The 16493-nt window shown below is 41.9% G+C and overlaps 1 protein-coding gene across 1 annotated transcript; it reads left to right on the top strand.

The window, feature by feature from the left end:
* Positions 1-9471: 9471 nt before the first annotated feature.
* Positions 9472-14847, top strand: LOC131245239 (importin subunit beta-1). Its single transcript, XM_058244550.1, has 3 exons — positions 9472-9630; positions 11191-13614; positions 13716-14847. Exons 2-3 carry the CDS (start codon positions 11198-11200, stop codon positions 13912-13914), a joined length of 2616 nt encoding a protein of 871 aa, XP_058100533.1. The 5' UTR covers positions 9472-9630; positions 11191-11197; the 3' UTR covers positions 13915-14847.
* Positions 14848-16493: the final 1646 nt, after the last annotated feature.

Here is a 16493-nt window from a genome sequence, read left to right as displayed (position 1 = left end):
TAAAATCAGATTTGGTAGGGACTTATTGGCCGGTTAAAAATGAAAAAAATATCGACACGGCTTCAATGGATGCCCAAGATTCACCGAGGTTGGTGGATCCTTCACTATGGGGCCCGCCGTGACATGTGTTACTTATATCCACGCTGTCCATCCGTTTTAAACGGGTTGGATGGCAAATAAACATTCCAATAGACTCCGATAGGTTTTTAATGGTGGGTATTCAATCACCACTGTTTCCTATGGCGTGGCTCAACTGAGATTTGGATCTGCTTCATTTTTTAAATCATGCCTAAAATGAGTTGTCAACATCGATGGACAGAGTGGATGTACAGTCAGGGATCCACCGACTGGGTATCCACCAAAGCCGCGTCCTAAAAAATAGAACGGTCCTATTTTTTCTAAAAAAATAAAATAAAAAAAGAACGGTCCTATTTTAACGACCAAGTGACCGCCAATCAGAAGTCAGGATTGCTTAATCAATCTGATTTTGGGTCTGTGACTTAGCGACACTGATTCCGCTATTTAGTCGGTTTTACTCCAGTTGGTGGACACCAAGTCTACAGCTAAAATTCTAGAATACCCGCGTGTCAAGCGTCATACTCCGCCAGAGTATCAATTGACTACCCCGTAGAGTACATGGGATCATCATACTCGAGCGGCAGTGACTCGCCCACTTTGACTCGTGTTGCAAACGTGCCAGATCCTGACTGTGCAACTCAATGTCCCATCTTGGATATGTCATATCCCAAAACTTCACATATCAAACGATCATAACCATCCAATTCGTGCCCATCAAATGGATGGTAAAAATTGAACGTGACAACCAAATCAAACTAAATGGCCGACTTGGATCATTAAGAACGTCTATTAGAATTTATTTATTTATTCCTTCTGATTTTTATTTTTTTTTCGCATGCTGTATCTACAACTCACAATTTGGAGGGTTTGTATTTGCCTACATTTATTCCACGTATTCCTTAAATGACTGGAAACGGATTAGGTGCGGCCGGAGCCGTACCCAAGATGGTGCGACCCATGCAGTGGGGCCCACTTTGATATATGTATTCTATATCCACTCCGTCCATCCGTTTCTAAGGATTATATTAGCTTTTTAACCTAAAATTGAAGAAGATCCAAATCTCAGGTAAACCATACCATAGGAAATAATGGTGATTGAATGCCCTACCATTAAAACTTCCTAGCGCCCACCGTGATGCTTCCATAATGTTTATTTTCCATCAAACCTGTTGATAAACTCACATAATCCTGGATGAAGGGGAAAAACAAATATCACATTGGTCTAAAGCTTTCATGGCCCATTAATGGTCAGTCAGCACTGTTTCTTATAGTATGGTCTACCTGAGAATTGGATATGCTTTATTCTGGATTCAAACTCTAAAATGATCCGGAAAAACTGATGAACGGCGTGGATATAGTATGATTTCATCAAGGTGGGCCCCACGTTAAGTGCCGCACCTGATCCGCTCCCTGGGTGTGTAGTCATTATATGAGAGCTTAAGTTGGAGTCCAACCCAAGAAACCCCGGGTAAAAGGAAATATCGTGGAAACTGCTTTAAAAGCCAAAAGCGGTTTGCCAGCCAGGCTCGCCCAAGAGGGACGCCGATAAGCTAGAAGTGACGTCACCAAGTTATTTGAATCCAACCATGATGTATGTGTTGTATCCACACCGTTCATCAATTTTAGAGATATTATTTCAATTCAAAGAATGAAGCAGATCTGGAGTGGACCCCACCATAGAAAACAGTGGGAAAAGTGACGTCCACCGTTGAAATCCTCACCATGACGTTTATTTGAAATCCAACCTGTTAATGTGTTAAAGCAGACGTGAAAGGATGGAAAACATAAATATCAGCTTGATCGAAAACTTTTTGCGGCCTTTAGAAGTTTTTAATGATGGACGTCATTAACCCACTGTTTTCTGTGGTGGGTCCACTCGAGCTTTGGATCTGACACATTCTTTGGATAATGCCTTAATATGATCTCTCTGAATGAATGAACGGTGGATACAAAACATATATCATGGTGGGGCAGTGACGTCACTTCACTAGCTAATCCGCGTCCGCCCAGAGGCTCTGCCAACTAAGGCAATGATCCAATCCGTTTACCCAGGAGTTCCGACTTAGGTGGTCTCCATGAAGAAAAATACTATTCATCAGTGATCTCATCGTCCACATGCAGAAACTTAGAAAGAACGGTTCTGGAAATGCAACTTATCACTCACTTTTGTATGGACGGTGGGGGATCTTTAATCAGAGATACCGTTCTTTTCCAACAAAAACTATGGCGACTTTTGGATGAATGGTCCGGATCATCAATTGTTTTGAATAGCAATTCTCGGAAAGAGGTGAAAAGAATAAAGAGAAAAACTTTGATACTCGGGCGGAGTATGATGCATGATACGCAGGCACTTATAAATTACTTACAAATTGCTTAGTTGGAATTATTTTAATTCAACCTGTACCGTCCCAATTATGGGATCAATTTTAGGTGTACCACAACCCAAAAATTGCGCTTATTTTATTATGCAACTATCGAATTGGTGGACAATTGGACGGTTCAGAATAAAGGACCTATTTTGACAAACAAGTGTCCACCGATCGGAGCATAGAGACCCATCTGATTTTGGTACGGGGACTTAGATACAAAATTTCCACCATTTATCCTGTTAATTTGAGTTCACGATGTCCCGTGTATAATTTCTGAGCACCTGCGTATCAGGCGGCATGTGCAACGGAGTATCAAATAACTCCCCAATAGAAAAATGGACGCGGATTTCCTGGCTGCTAAACCATTTCGCAGGAAGTTCCTGCGCTCAACAGCCAGGTGGGGCCTACCGTCATGTTTATGAGAAATGAACTTGATCCATCCGTTTTACCAGATCACGTTAAATCGGAAGCAGATTGAGTCCTACCCCCAGACGATAATCCGTCCGGCCAAGGCTGTTTGGGCCAGTGATGTAAGTACTTTATCCACGCCGTTCATCGTAGCATTAATAATGACATTCACCGTTGAAACCTTTATAAGGGCCACCGTTATGTTTTTTAACCATCCAACCTATTCATGAGGTCTTGTATACCTGGATGAAGTGAAAATAAAAATATAAATATCAGCTTAATTTGAAACTTATACTTGAAGATTTTTATGGTAAGCGTTCAACCCCCAATTTGTGATCCACCGATAATTTTTTTTCTACTTAATTTTTGGGTTCATATGCTAAAATGATCTGTAAATATGGATGGAAGGCATGGATAAAACCCTTACATTAAGTGGGGCCCACATAGCCCTAGCCGGACGGATTATGGACCGGGCGGGGGTAGGACGCAACCTACTTCCTTTTAAAAAGAACAGTTTAAAAATAAAGCGCATTCAAAACTAAAGCCAGCCGTACAACGTAAATTATATGCGCGCGCGCGTATACACGCGCTCGTGTATTCGCGCGTTGTGGGAAGCGCCCTCAGGAAAGCTGAAACCTCCCCGAATACACTGTTATGTTTAGAAACGGATTGGCTACTCCCCTGCTAGCCCAGCGGCTGGTGGCATGTGGTCTGTGAGCCCCGTCATAATGTATGTGTTTCATTCGTTCTATTTATCTATTTTTAGATATCATTTTAAGGCTTGATCGCAAAATTGAAAGAGATATAAATTTCAGGTAGAAAACAGCACAGGAAAACAATAGTAATCAGATATCCACCATTAAAATCCTCCTAAGGCCTAATGTACCATTTATTTGACATCCAATCTGTTGATTAGGTCATACAAACCTAGATGAAAGGAAAAAATAAAAATAAGCTTGATCCAAAATTTTTATGGCCCACAAAAAAGTTTTTAATGATCAAAATTCATTCAACACTCTTTCCTGTAATGTGGTCCACTTGAGATTTGGATATACCTCATTTTTGGTCTCATACTATAAAATGATCTAGAAAAATATATGGACGGCATGGATGAAACAAATACATCATGGTAGAGCCCACAGAACACCGACCACCAGGCATTGGCTGGTGTGAGGGGAGTACCCAATCCCGAGGCTGATGGTCGGTGCTCTGTGGGCCCCTCCATGATGTACGTGTTTCATCCATTCCGTTCATCCATTTTTAAAGATTATTTTAGTACCTAGATCCCAAAAATTAGAGAGATATAAATCTCATGGAACACACCATAGGAAAACAATAATGATTGGATATCCATCATTACATTCTTCCCAAGACCCACTTTAGTTTTTATCTAACATCCAATCTGTTTATTATGTCATGCAGGCCCAGATGAAGGGGAAAAATAAAGATCAGCTTGATCCAAAACTTTTATTGACCCCAAAAGGTTTTTAATGGTCGTCACTCATTCAACACTTTTCTGTAATGTAGTCCACTTGAGATTGTGATATATGTAATTTTTGGTGCCATACCATAAAATGATCAGGAAAAATAGATGGACAGCATAGATGAAACACATACATCATGGTGGGGCCCACAGAGCACCGACCACCAGCAATCGGCTGGTGGCAGGGGGAGTAGCCAATCCGTTCCCAGCCAATCCGTTTCCGTAATGTTTATATGCCATTGAAAACACAAAAGATACAAAACCTCTCCATCCCCACGAATGTTTCAACGGTGAACTGCCAAATTTTAGTTTTGAATTTGCATGTGCAGAGTGTATTTCTCACTAACAGCACGGTGGGCCCCACCTAGCCTATAAGTGCAGGCAATCCGCGTCCAAATAAAACCAGGAGTTTCAATTAGGACCACACCTTTTACACAAAACCATCTTTCATCTTGGGAATCGTGATAATACATTTTTGTACCAATTCGATTCCAAAATTTTTTAAATGGGTCCAAGTGACTGACCCTTGTATCAATACAACATTGCACGTGACCTAGCATACACTGGTTTTCTATTTTCCTCTTACCTGTCATTTCCCTTGAATATTCAATCCACAACTGTAGCAGAAATCGGAACAATCCACTCACTGGGTGGGACAAAAATACAAGTTAAGCTTATGCGCTGATTTCAATCATGTATCCCCCACAACGAATGGACATTAGTTTTCATTTTTCTTGATATTTATGATACTTTCCACCTTTTGAACGGCTTGGATGTTAGAAAAATTGGTAAGTCAGCCTATAATGAAGACGTCGTATGTTACTCAACATACAACGCTGTACAAGATATTTCTCTTTTTCTGCGTAGGAACCTTTTTATCAAAAAAATAGAACAATTAGAAGAGTTGTTAGGAGCAACCAGCTAGACAGAGTCTCCAGTCCAACTACAGCATAATTGATAACTTGTCTGCTGTATAAAAAATCCAAACCGTCCAAAAGGTTAGTCCCACTGAAATAATCGAATGAAAAAAATATTTCATACTATCCACTCATAACATAGCTAAAAATGTAGAAAATAATGTGCCACCACCGATATAATTTAAGGTACTCGCCTGGCCCACCTGTGAACGGATTAGTCTCATTTTCTCACTAATCGAGCCTCATGTCTGAACCAACCTTTAGTTTGTTTGGAGGTAACACATACATGGCACGTGTGCAATTATGAACGTGCTGTACGGTAGCTTAGTAGTCCAACTAATGCATGTGAGAACACTAATTAGATAGAGAGAAATGCATGGCTGTCTCAGTACTCGGCCTAGGAAACGTGGGACCCAATGGTCTTCGGTTGGGACTCATTCACCCGATGGCTCGGACCGGCTTTCCAAATGGTTTTCATTGATTGGGCCATCCGTGCCGTACATTTCTTTGCATGGTGTCCCGGCGCACTACGGTTCTTTTGATACTCCGGCGGATTGTGATGGATAACACGCAGGCATTTAGAAATCACTTATAAATTGCACGCGTGGCATGCACCTAAGTCAAATTTATACCGTCCAAATTATGGTTCCCGCTTTAGATTTATAACTGATCATCTGCCTATTGAATCGGTGGGCATTCTTAGGTGGACAAAAATGAAAATATCTTATGGCCGTCTTTTCACAAACAAGGGTCCACTATTCATGGGTTAGAGTTGAGCTTTGCTCGGCAAGATATCTCAGCTCAAACTTGGTCCAATTAGGTTAGCAAATGGGCTTGACTCAGTTAGCAACTTGGTCCAGTTCGAGCCAAGTTTAAGTTTTTCGAGTGGGATTTGATTATTTGATTGGGCCACAACTACCAAGTCAATGGTCGGGCAGGGTCCGCTAATTGTACAGACACTAGAGAATAGAGAGATGATGAGAGGAGCATGAGAGAGAATCTTTCGTTGTTGGTTGTTTAGGTAGATGTTGGAGAATATAGAGAGAGTATAAGAGAGTAGTCGTTGATCACCGTTAGAGTACTGGAGAACAGTGAAAAAGAGAGGAGAGGATAGCAGTCGCCGGTCAAGCGTTGGAGAACAATGAGAGAGAGATGAGAGGAGAGGGATTAATGGGGTCTGGGTTGGGCACTATTGCTGAACGACTGAAGTGAGTTAAAGCTTTTAGGATCGGGCGTTCGCGAATGGCTAAAACTAAAGTGAGTTATGATTTTTTTTTTTTTTGAAATATATATATCTAATGAAAAAATTAAGTCGAGTTGAATCAAGCCAAGGTCGAACTTGGTTCAGCTCGTTCTGGGCTCGAAAATTTTCGAGCTCAGTGAAACTACCTCAACTCGGCCGAACACAACTGCGATCAAAGTCCAGCTAAGCTTTTCGAGTGAATTGGAGTGACCAAATTGAGCTAGCTCAGTTCGTTTACATCTCCAATCATTATGCATGTGTTCATTACACATCACCATCTATTTTGACAGATCATTTTAGTAATGAACCCACATCGGAGACGTAACGATGGCTTAAGTGGACCACACAACAAGAAGCGGCGGTGATAGTGCTGCCAACCATCAAAACCTTTATAGGCGTACCGTGGTGTTTATTTTCCATCGTCTTTTCATAAGGTTACACGTATCCGCACAAAGTGAAAACATAAATACTACCTTGATCCAAATTTTCTATGATTCCCAAGAAGCTTTCAACAGTAGGCGATCAATCAACACCGTTTCCAGTGGTGTGGGACACTCAAGCCTTTGATCTTCCTACCTTTTGGGATCTTGTGTTAAAATGATCTGTTAAAATGTATAAACGGCGTGGATTTAAAAAAATATATTAATGTGAGCCCCACGGAGCCCCTTTCAAGGACCGTCCGTCTATAGCTCGTAGCCAGGTCCGGGGGGGGGGGGGGGGGGGGCTTAGTACCTAATCCGGGCCTTTTAAGTCGAGTTTTCGCATGCCACGTGCATGATTTCTGATTTCCTACGTATCAAGCGCCAGACGCTGCCTGAGTATCATAGACGTCCTTTTTCTCAGGTGGGCCCGTACATGTGGTACGCATGCATATCAATTAGGACCGTGCAAAATCGTGGGATCCGTCGTGGATGGAGCATATCCTGAAAGAACGTTGATCAGAACCATGTGATATTGACCGTTGAAAAATGTAGTTTTATCAGTCTATTTTGGAATAATGGAGTAGATGGTTAGGATCACTCGATAAATGCGAATTTCAAATGTGTACGGTGCATGGTTCACCACCGTCTTAGAGATTTCTTGCATAAGCAGAAAGAAAGATAGGATAAATAAAGAATATTAAATTAATAAATAAATGATAAAAGGTAAATGATAACAATAATTACTGGAAATAATGCCTGTCCTTGTAGAGCACACAAAAAGCCTGCTCCCTTGATGAAAAAAAGATCTTATATACGTAGAGTAATGGAGACAAGATCTGACCGTTAATCAGGTGGGAAACACTGCCTGGGTCAGTAGCTCAAAAAATCTAATGATCAGATGAATGGTCCACGAATGCATGCAAAAAGGGGGTAGACATGCAATTATCAAAGTCCTGATCGGATGGCTGTCGTACGCAGCTACTACGATTTTAACGGATGCGATTTCCTGCCAAAGCTTTTCACAGAAAGTTCCTGCGCTAAGATGCTAAGTGGGCCCACCGCGATGTTTGTGAGAAATCCATCCCGACCATCCCTTTTGAGAGATCATTTTAGGACATGTGGCCGAAATAAGGGGATACAAAACCAAAGTGGGCCATATTAGAGGGAACTAAGGGGAAAGAGTTTCCTATAGTTGAAACCTTCCTGCGCCCCACTTTGATGTATATATTCCGTCCAAACTGTTTATAAGGTCATTCCCACCGGGATAAAATGAAAACACAAAATGTTAGTCTCGTACTAAACTTTGTTTACCATGAAAATGTTTCAACAATGCTCACCGAATCCCTACTTTTTCCTCTCGTGGGGTCCTCTTGAATTTTGGATCCAACTCATTTTCAGTCACGTCCTAAAATGATCTCTCAGGGCAGATGGACGGGGTGGATATCTCACAAACATCACGGTGGCCCCCACCTAGCATCCCAGCGCAGGAGCCATTTGCAGGAAATCCGCGTCCGATTTTAACAACAGTGAGCCCCCGAATGGACGGTCCGATCCCGTCATATCGGATTCCTCTACAACACCGGTTTTGCCTAGTGTATAAAACACACAAGCTCTCTATGCCCCACCATATTTTATATACGAAAATCCGTTACTTCCATCAGGAGCTCTCCTCGATGCTAGATCGTGGGGCCAAATATCAGCCATATCCATAACTAAGGTGGGCCACACCACAGAAAACAATGGATATGGGACAACAAACATAGGTTTGTTTGTGGCGCCACCATGTCGCGTGTACATCATCAAAGCCATTCATCGTATGTGACTCATGAAGACAGAGGAAATAAAAAAATCAGCCTGATTAAAACCTTAGTCGAGGCACAACGGTTGAACATAGAGGTTTAGGTTGTACATTGTTTCGTGGCCCATGGCAAACTTCTATTAGGTTGGTATTTTTCATGTACGGTTTAATGAAGTCTTACCGCCTGATCGACGGATTGGATTTCACATAAAACAAGTGGGACCCCAAAGAACTTGGATGTTCAGGTGTTGTAAATCACATATACGGGTGATTCCAATCAAGGACACGGGCTTTCCGTGTCCATGAAGGACTCGGAAGGCTGGCCCTGATAATAATAACGAGAGGGAAGACACTGATACACTGGTAGAGTACAAACATCCGTAGACATGCACACAACTTCTACAGGCATAGCGTATATTTGCGTCCTTAAAATACGTAGAAACTGTGATGCACTTAGATAGCCATTGATTAAAAATCCATATCTACTGATCAATCTTATTCATAAATTTATTAAATATTCTTTCTTTAAATTTGGACCATTGATATTTGTCCACGAAAAATATAAGATAAATGTACACCATATTACTGATTTTTTAAAATTATTTTTTAATAAATGGTTTATAGGGGGAATGTTTAGACGGTTTGGATTGAGTCACATGGATGTCACACGTACAATAAGTTTTTGAGTGTGTATAGATATCTGTACTCTGTCCGCTCATTAAAACTCCTAAAATAAAAATAATAAAGAAATAGATGTAGATCGTAAAATCACAAATCCAGCTCCGCATTCATGTCTTCTTCTACTTATATTTCTCTCTCCTAGGGTTTCCGAGATTCGTCCCCGCGCCTCCTCGCTCCGATCGTCGATCGCTTTTTAGAGATCTCTCCGTCGTTGATTTCTACGAAATCCATGTAAGTACCCCCAACTCCCCTTTTTCCGATCTTTATCGATTCGATTTGCGGATCCCAAACCCTAATCCGTGGTTTCTGATAAGGGATTTGAGTTGGATTTCATTTTATTTAAGGTTTTTAATTTCTCCTGTTCTTGTTCTGTTGATGTAGTTTTGATGCGTCTGTTTTTAGTTTTTTTTTTTTGAAGTTATCGTCAAGTGATTCAAAGCTTGAAATTAGGTTTTTGTTTGTGTTATCGGATGCCCTTATTTTCGATCTTGAATTTTTTTTTTCCCCCACTGAATCTGGATTGTAGTTTCAATGGGAAGAACGATCATGATATTTACGAAGAGGCTGTAATTTCAATCTTAGACTGGCATCTTTGATTATTTTCTTGATCGGAACTTATCGATGCATTAGAAGGGGTATTTGGGATGGATATTTGTGAAAATGTCGAATTTTTATGTATTTAGATCTGTTTTCTTTGTTCTGTTGATGTAGTTTTGACCTTTGATGTTGCTACTGCTTTGAATTGGGGGTTTTCCCCATTTAGTGCTTAGGAATACGGAATTAGTTTCCTTGTCCTTAATGAATGCTTATTTAGTATTCGAAATTAGGGTGCATTTTTTTTCCATTGAATCTTGTTCTGTTTTTTCTATTATGTTGTTTCCCATGGTTCATTTGTTACAGATTGAAAATTTATTCATGTGTCGGGAGTGTTAGTTCAGTTATAGAATTGAGTAAAAAGTCAAGTTTTTGATATATTTAGATCTGCCTTCCTTCTTGACAATCGATTTCCAGTGGTTTCACACGTTTGGTTTACTGTGTTTGTTGGTTTTATAGAAGGGTGTCTTGTTTGGTTCGTGGATTGTTTCTTAGTATGGCTGTTTGATTTGTATAACGATTTTTATCTTACTATAAAATTGATGGCCATTTTACTCCATGGTTTTTTGAATTCATGATTTACCCAGATTGATTGTTCTGTAGAAAAACATCTGTAGAAAAACAATTTGCATGGCCTTTTGTCGTTATCAAATTTCCTTTGTCTCATCTGAAATATGAATGGGTACTTGATTTACTGTATTTTTGTTTGCATAGAAGGAACTTTATGGATTGTTCTGTCTGTGCTTGTATTAGGATTTGCCGACTTTTTTGTTTTTTTGAGAGATTTCTTTGTTCTCTGCTGTTTCTGAACAATTTTTAATTCTGTTGGATTGCTTAGATCTGTCTAATAAGATAAAATATCTATGTTATTTTTGTACAATTGATTTCATACTTAAAGGTGTCTGTAATGCCCTATTATTACTTTGGTTTGGTAAAATTTTTCATGAAATTAGCTTGAATCAATTTCTGGAGGGTTTTCTATTGTTGATTGATTGGCTTCTTTCTAGAATCTGCTCCCAACATCGTTATCAATGATTTTGAGTTTTTAGAATATGGATTCAGAACACTAATACCCTATGTAGGCCATTTGGCCCATACCATGCTTTTGTATGCAGCTTCTTTTCCATATACTATGTGAAACTGTCGTTAGTTGGCTGCTATATGAAAGCCATGTACTTTTTTTGCTGTCTTTTACAGATACATAATGGCAATGGAAGTCACCCAAATTCTTCTGAATGCGCAATCAGTAGATGGTACTGTGCGGAAACATGCAGAAGACAACCTGAAACAGTTTCAGGATCAAAATCTTCCTGGATTTTTGTTATCTCTCTCTGGGGAATTGGCAAATGACGATAAACCTGTGGATAGTCGTAAATTAGCAGGTTTGATCCTCAAGAACACCTTGGATGCCAAGGAGCAGCATAGAAAATTTGAGCTTGTACAGAGATGGTTGTCTCTAGACACAGCCGTGAAGACTCCGGTTAAAGGATGCTTGTTGCAGACCCTTTCTTCTCCTGTGCCAGATGCACGATCTACTGCATCCCAAGTCATTGCGAAGATCGCAGGTATCGAGTTGCCACACAATCAGTGGCCTGAGCTTATAGGATCTCTGTTGGGGAACATACACCAACTTCCAGCTCATGTCAAGCAGGCCACTCTGGAAACTCTTGGGTATTTATGTGAGGAAGTGTCTCCGGATGTTGTTGATCAAGACCATGTGAATAAGATACTTACAGCTGTAGTCCAGGGTATGAACTCTTCTGAAGGAAACACTGATGTCAGGCTCGCTGCCACTCGAGCTCTGTATAATGCCTTGGGATTTGCTCAGGCGAATTTCACAAACGAAATGGAGCGGGACTATATCATGAGAGTTGTTTGCGAGGCAACTCTGTCCCCTGAGGTGAAGATACGGCAAGCAGCATTTGAGTGTTTGGTTTCCATTTCATCTACGTACTATGAGAAGCTTTCACCCTACATTCATGACATATTTAACATCACTGCGAAAGCTGTGAGGGAGGACGAAGAGCCTGTTGCTCTTCAGGCTATTGAGTTTTGGAGCTCAATCTGTGATGAGGAAATCGATATCTTAGAAGAGTACGGAGGTGATTTCAGTGGTGACTCTGAGATTCCGTGTTTTTACTTTATTAAGCAGGCACTCCCTGCTCTAGTTCCTATGCTACTGGAGACGCTCCTTAAACAGGAAGAGGATCAAGATCAGGATGAAGGTGCTTGGAATCTTGCAATGGCTGGGGGAACTTGCTTGGGCTTAGTTGCACGGACGGTCGGGGATGACATTGTCCCCCTTGTGATGCCGTTCATTGAAGAAAACATAACAAAGCCTGATTGGAGGCAGAGAGAGGCAGCCACGTATGCATTTGGTTCAATCTTGGAGGGTCCATCCCCAGATAAGCTTACGCCTATTGTCAATGTTGCTCTTGGATTTATGCTTACAGCCTTGACAAAAGATCCAAATAATCATGTCAAGGACACCACTGCATGGACCCTTGGAAGAATATTTGAGTTCCTTCATGGCTCAACTGTTGAGACCCCCATAATCACCAATGCGAACTGCCAACAGATCCTTATGGTTTTGCTTCAAAGCATGAAGGATGTTCCTAATGTTGCTGAGAAGGCATGTGGGGCTCTCTATTTCCTTGCTCAAGGTTATGAAGACGTGGGTCCATCTTCCCCGTTGTCACCTTTCTTTCAAGACATCATTCAGGCTCTTCTAACTGTGACCCACAGAGAAGATGCTGGAGAATCCCGCCTCCGGACTGCTGCCTATGAGGCTTTGAATGAAGTCGTTAGGTGTTCAACTGATGAGACGGCTCCTACAGTCATGCAACTGGTTCCAGTTATCATGATGGAGCTCAGCCAGACTCTTGAAGCACAGAAGCTGTCATCAGATGAGAGGGAGAAGCAGAATGAATTGCAAGGGCTCCTTTGTGGGTGCTTGCAGGTTATCATACAGAAGTTGGGAGGGGCCGAATCGACCAAGTATGTCTTCATGCAGTATGCAGACCAGATCATGGGTCTCTTTTTGAGGGTTTTTGCTTGCAGAAGTGCCACAGTGCATGAAGAGGCTATGCTTGCCATTGGGGCCCTGGCATATGCAACTGGTGCAGATTTTACAAAGTACATGCAAGAATTCTATCCTTATCTGGAAATGGGCCTCCAAAATTTTGAGGAGTACCAGGTCTGTGCTATTACTGTTGGTGTAGTTGGGGATTTGTGTAGGGCTCTGGAGGAAAAGATACTTCCTTACTGTGATGGAATTATGACACAACTGCTGAAGGATTTGTCAAGTAATCAGCTACATCGGTCTGTGAAGCCTCCTATATTCTCGTGCTTTGGTGACATTGCTCTGGCAATAGGAGAGAACTTCGAGAAGTACTTGACATATGCCATGCCCATGCTCCAGAGTGCTGCAGAGCTATCTGCACATGCATCAGGTGCTGATGATGAGATGACAGAGTACACCAATCTTCTAAGAAATGGAATCCTTGAAGCATACTCTGGTATTTTCCAAGGTTTTAAGAACTCCCCAAAGACTCAGCTACTGATGCCTTATGCACCACACATCCTTCAGTTCTTGGATAGCTTATACATGGAAAAGGACATGTAAGTTCTGTAATGCATGACTATGCTTTTGTCTTGATTCCTGCATGCCCTGTATTGTTTCTGTTATTGACTCCTCCCTTCACTGTTTGTTTTGTTAGCAGGGATGATGTTGTGACTAAGACTGCAATTGGAGTCCTGGGAGATCTTGCTGACACGCTTGGCGGTAATGCTGGTCCTCTGATTAGTCAAGCTGTTGCAAGCAAAGACTTCTTAAATGAATGCTTATCATCAGATGATCATTTGATTAAAGAATCTGCTGATTGGGCTCAGTTGGCTGTCAGTCGAGCAATTTCCGGTTGATGCTACTTGGTCCTGGTAGAAGTCTATGCATGCATTCGAGTGTGTCGAGTTTGGTCCGGGATTGCATTCATGTCTGGGGTCGCCATATTTGCATGAAGGTTCGGGTGGAGTCGGAGGTCGTCACTAACTCTCGTGTCAGCACCATGGAGTCGGGTTTTTTCTCATGAGGAAGTGGGTAGTGATGACCCACCTCTGCTAACTTTGCAGAATGTGGCTCAAGTCCTCCCTTCCAGAAAGGGGGAGGGAGTTGTGTTCTTGTCAGCAACACAGCTGAAGCCACTTTGTCCTTGCCTGCCTAAGTTTCTTTCTCCACCAACCTCTTCATTGGGTCCTGCTCGCCGAGGCGTCAACAGAACCTCATGGGCTGTCTCTCTTTTCAACAGGTAAGCAGTCAATCAATGGTCAGGCATTTCGAGTCAATGACCCCCAAAAAATGCGGCGCGGGCTTTGATTTGTCCAGAGTCGACCGTGGCGCTAAAATCATCCAGCGGCAAATCCACTTTTTCTTTCCTCCCTTTTGCATATTTTTGAAATCTTGTATTGGTCTTGCATTGTTCCAGTTCTGTCTGTCACAGTCGCGTCTCCCTTCTGTATACTCGGTAGTCGTCCCTGGAAGATCTTTCAGGACTTTTGCATTACTCCCATACTTAGGCATTTCATACCCTGCACTAGTCATTTTCCATCATTATAGTTTTTAAGTAGTCAAGTGTTTGATATTGCTGGATCAATTAAATCATGCTTGCCTTATTTCTTGCATTTTTTTTCCATCATCATCTATTTTGCTATGTGTAGTCATTTATCATTACTATTGGTAAAGGCGATATCATCATGAAATGGGTGGGTTTGGAATGAGGCTGTGTATCCTTTGTAATTCTCTCCCTTGTGTTCAGTTTTCAGGTGATATATGAAAATTTTTATGGGTTTTTGAGGCAACCTCAGTTTTTCCTTATTTCCATATATGACATATGGTCTTCAATAAATGGGCTCTTTTCATTATTCTAATTCTTCACCAGCCTAGGTTTTTTTAGTGTTGCTTTCTACATCGAATGAGTTTTTTGCCTTTTCACCTTCTGCTCCACCACGTGATGATCCTGACCATTCATCCAGAAGCTCACATAGTATATGGTTAATGTGGAAAGCATCCTGTTGATGAATTCATCCACCATGCTAATGTGAGATAGAACGTGCTTTTCGTAGTGATGACGTTGGATTTCTGATTACTGATAGGAAGAATCATTGCCATTCCTGCTAAGGTGAGTTAGAGACTGCTTTTTTGTGGGTGGTTGTTTTTATGCATCTTTGCAAATAGATGATGAGGCCCCTGACAAGTGAGATTCTTTCCAGATGAACCTATGCACGGTGTGGGGATGCATAGATGAACCCATCAGTTGTTGGGGCAGAAGGGGCGAACAGACCGGGCTGGCCTCTAAGCAGAAAGCCTTTGCCATCGATGACCAAACTGCATTACCATGTGTTTATAGAGGTCTTGCTAATCTCAGATCCTGTATGGTTTTACCCCGACCCCGGTAGATACCTCCAGAATGGCAGCAAAGAGATCAAGTCTTTGATATTTGACGTGTTGACCAGTTGGGCTGGTGGCCCTGGGAATTAGGCCAGCCCACTCATCAGGTGGGCCACTCTGTCTAGGACAAATGGGCAATGCTACAGAGGATACTTGGTTTAACCATCCATCTTGTTTCATACGCCAGCATGCCTGATGACTGGTCAGGCCCGATTCTTGGAGGAGGGCAGCTGGGCCACCTGATGGGTGGATAGATAGGAGGTGCCAGATGTGTACAACATTAGCACATGCAGGTGCACGTATTGTGGGTTGGCTATACCCGAGAGCAGGATGAGCAAATCCCCATTGATGGCAGTGTCTTTTTTTTTTGGTCAGGAATCGGAGCATCTGGCAATGCACATCGGGTAGTAGGCCATCTCCTCTAAAATCTCTTCCAATAGAATTATTTTCTATTTTATTTCTTATTATGTTGCAGACATGAGGCAGTGAGTTGGGGTACAAATCATGTGTGATCTGAAAGAAAACGGTAAACAGGTACCAATGGTTGGGTCCTCGTCTGGATGTTGGGTTTTCCACAAGTCACCATGATACTGACGCGCACCTCCAGTGGGATGCGTTTTCCAGCTGCAAAAGCTGCAGTATTTCCCCGAAGGGAAGTGGAACGTAATTGCTTGGTCGAGCGATCTGTCTGGTCTGGCAGTGGGGCAACTATGGACGTAGATTGGGTTTGCTTAGCTACGAACGGAATGGGATCACGGGTTTTATCCACACCGTGCATCTATTTTGCCCTATCATTTTAGGGTCTAAGCCCAAAAATGAGGCAGATCCGGGACTCAAGTGGACCACACAGTGGGGATTAAACACACCTACTGTTGAGAAATTCTTCGGGGCCACTCAAGTTGTGGATCAAGCTGATATTTGTGTTTTCCTTCCATCCAAGTCCATGTAACTTTATGAGCAGTTTGGATGGCAATTAACCATCATGGTGGGCCATTGGAATGTTTCAACAGTGGGTGTGGGTGTCATTATCAACGCTGCTTCATGTTTAATGAGCACA

This window comes from Magnolia sinica, chromosome 5, assembly GCF_029962835.1.
Source record: "Magnolia sinica isolate HGM2019 chromosome 5, MsV1, whole genome shotgun sequence".
In the NCBI taxonomy this organism is placed as follows: domain Eukaryota; kingdom Viridiplantae; phylum Streptophyta; class Magnoliopsida; order Magnoliales; family Magnoliaceae; genus Magnolia; species Magnolia sinica.
This window is presented reverse-complemented; position numbering and strand designations above follow the sequence as displayed.

Bases quoted from the DNA above. Each gene is read 5' to 3' on its own strand.
- LOC131245239 (XM_058244550.1), top strand. From the start codon at position 11,198: ATGGCAATGGAAGTCACCCAAATTCTTCTGAATGCGCAATCAGTAGAT. The intron at 13,615-13,715 runs GTAAGTTCTGTA...TTTTGTTAGCAG, and splicing joins TTATACATGGAAAAGGACAT to GGATGATGTTGTGACTAAGA.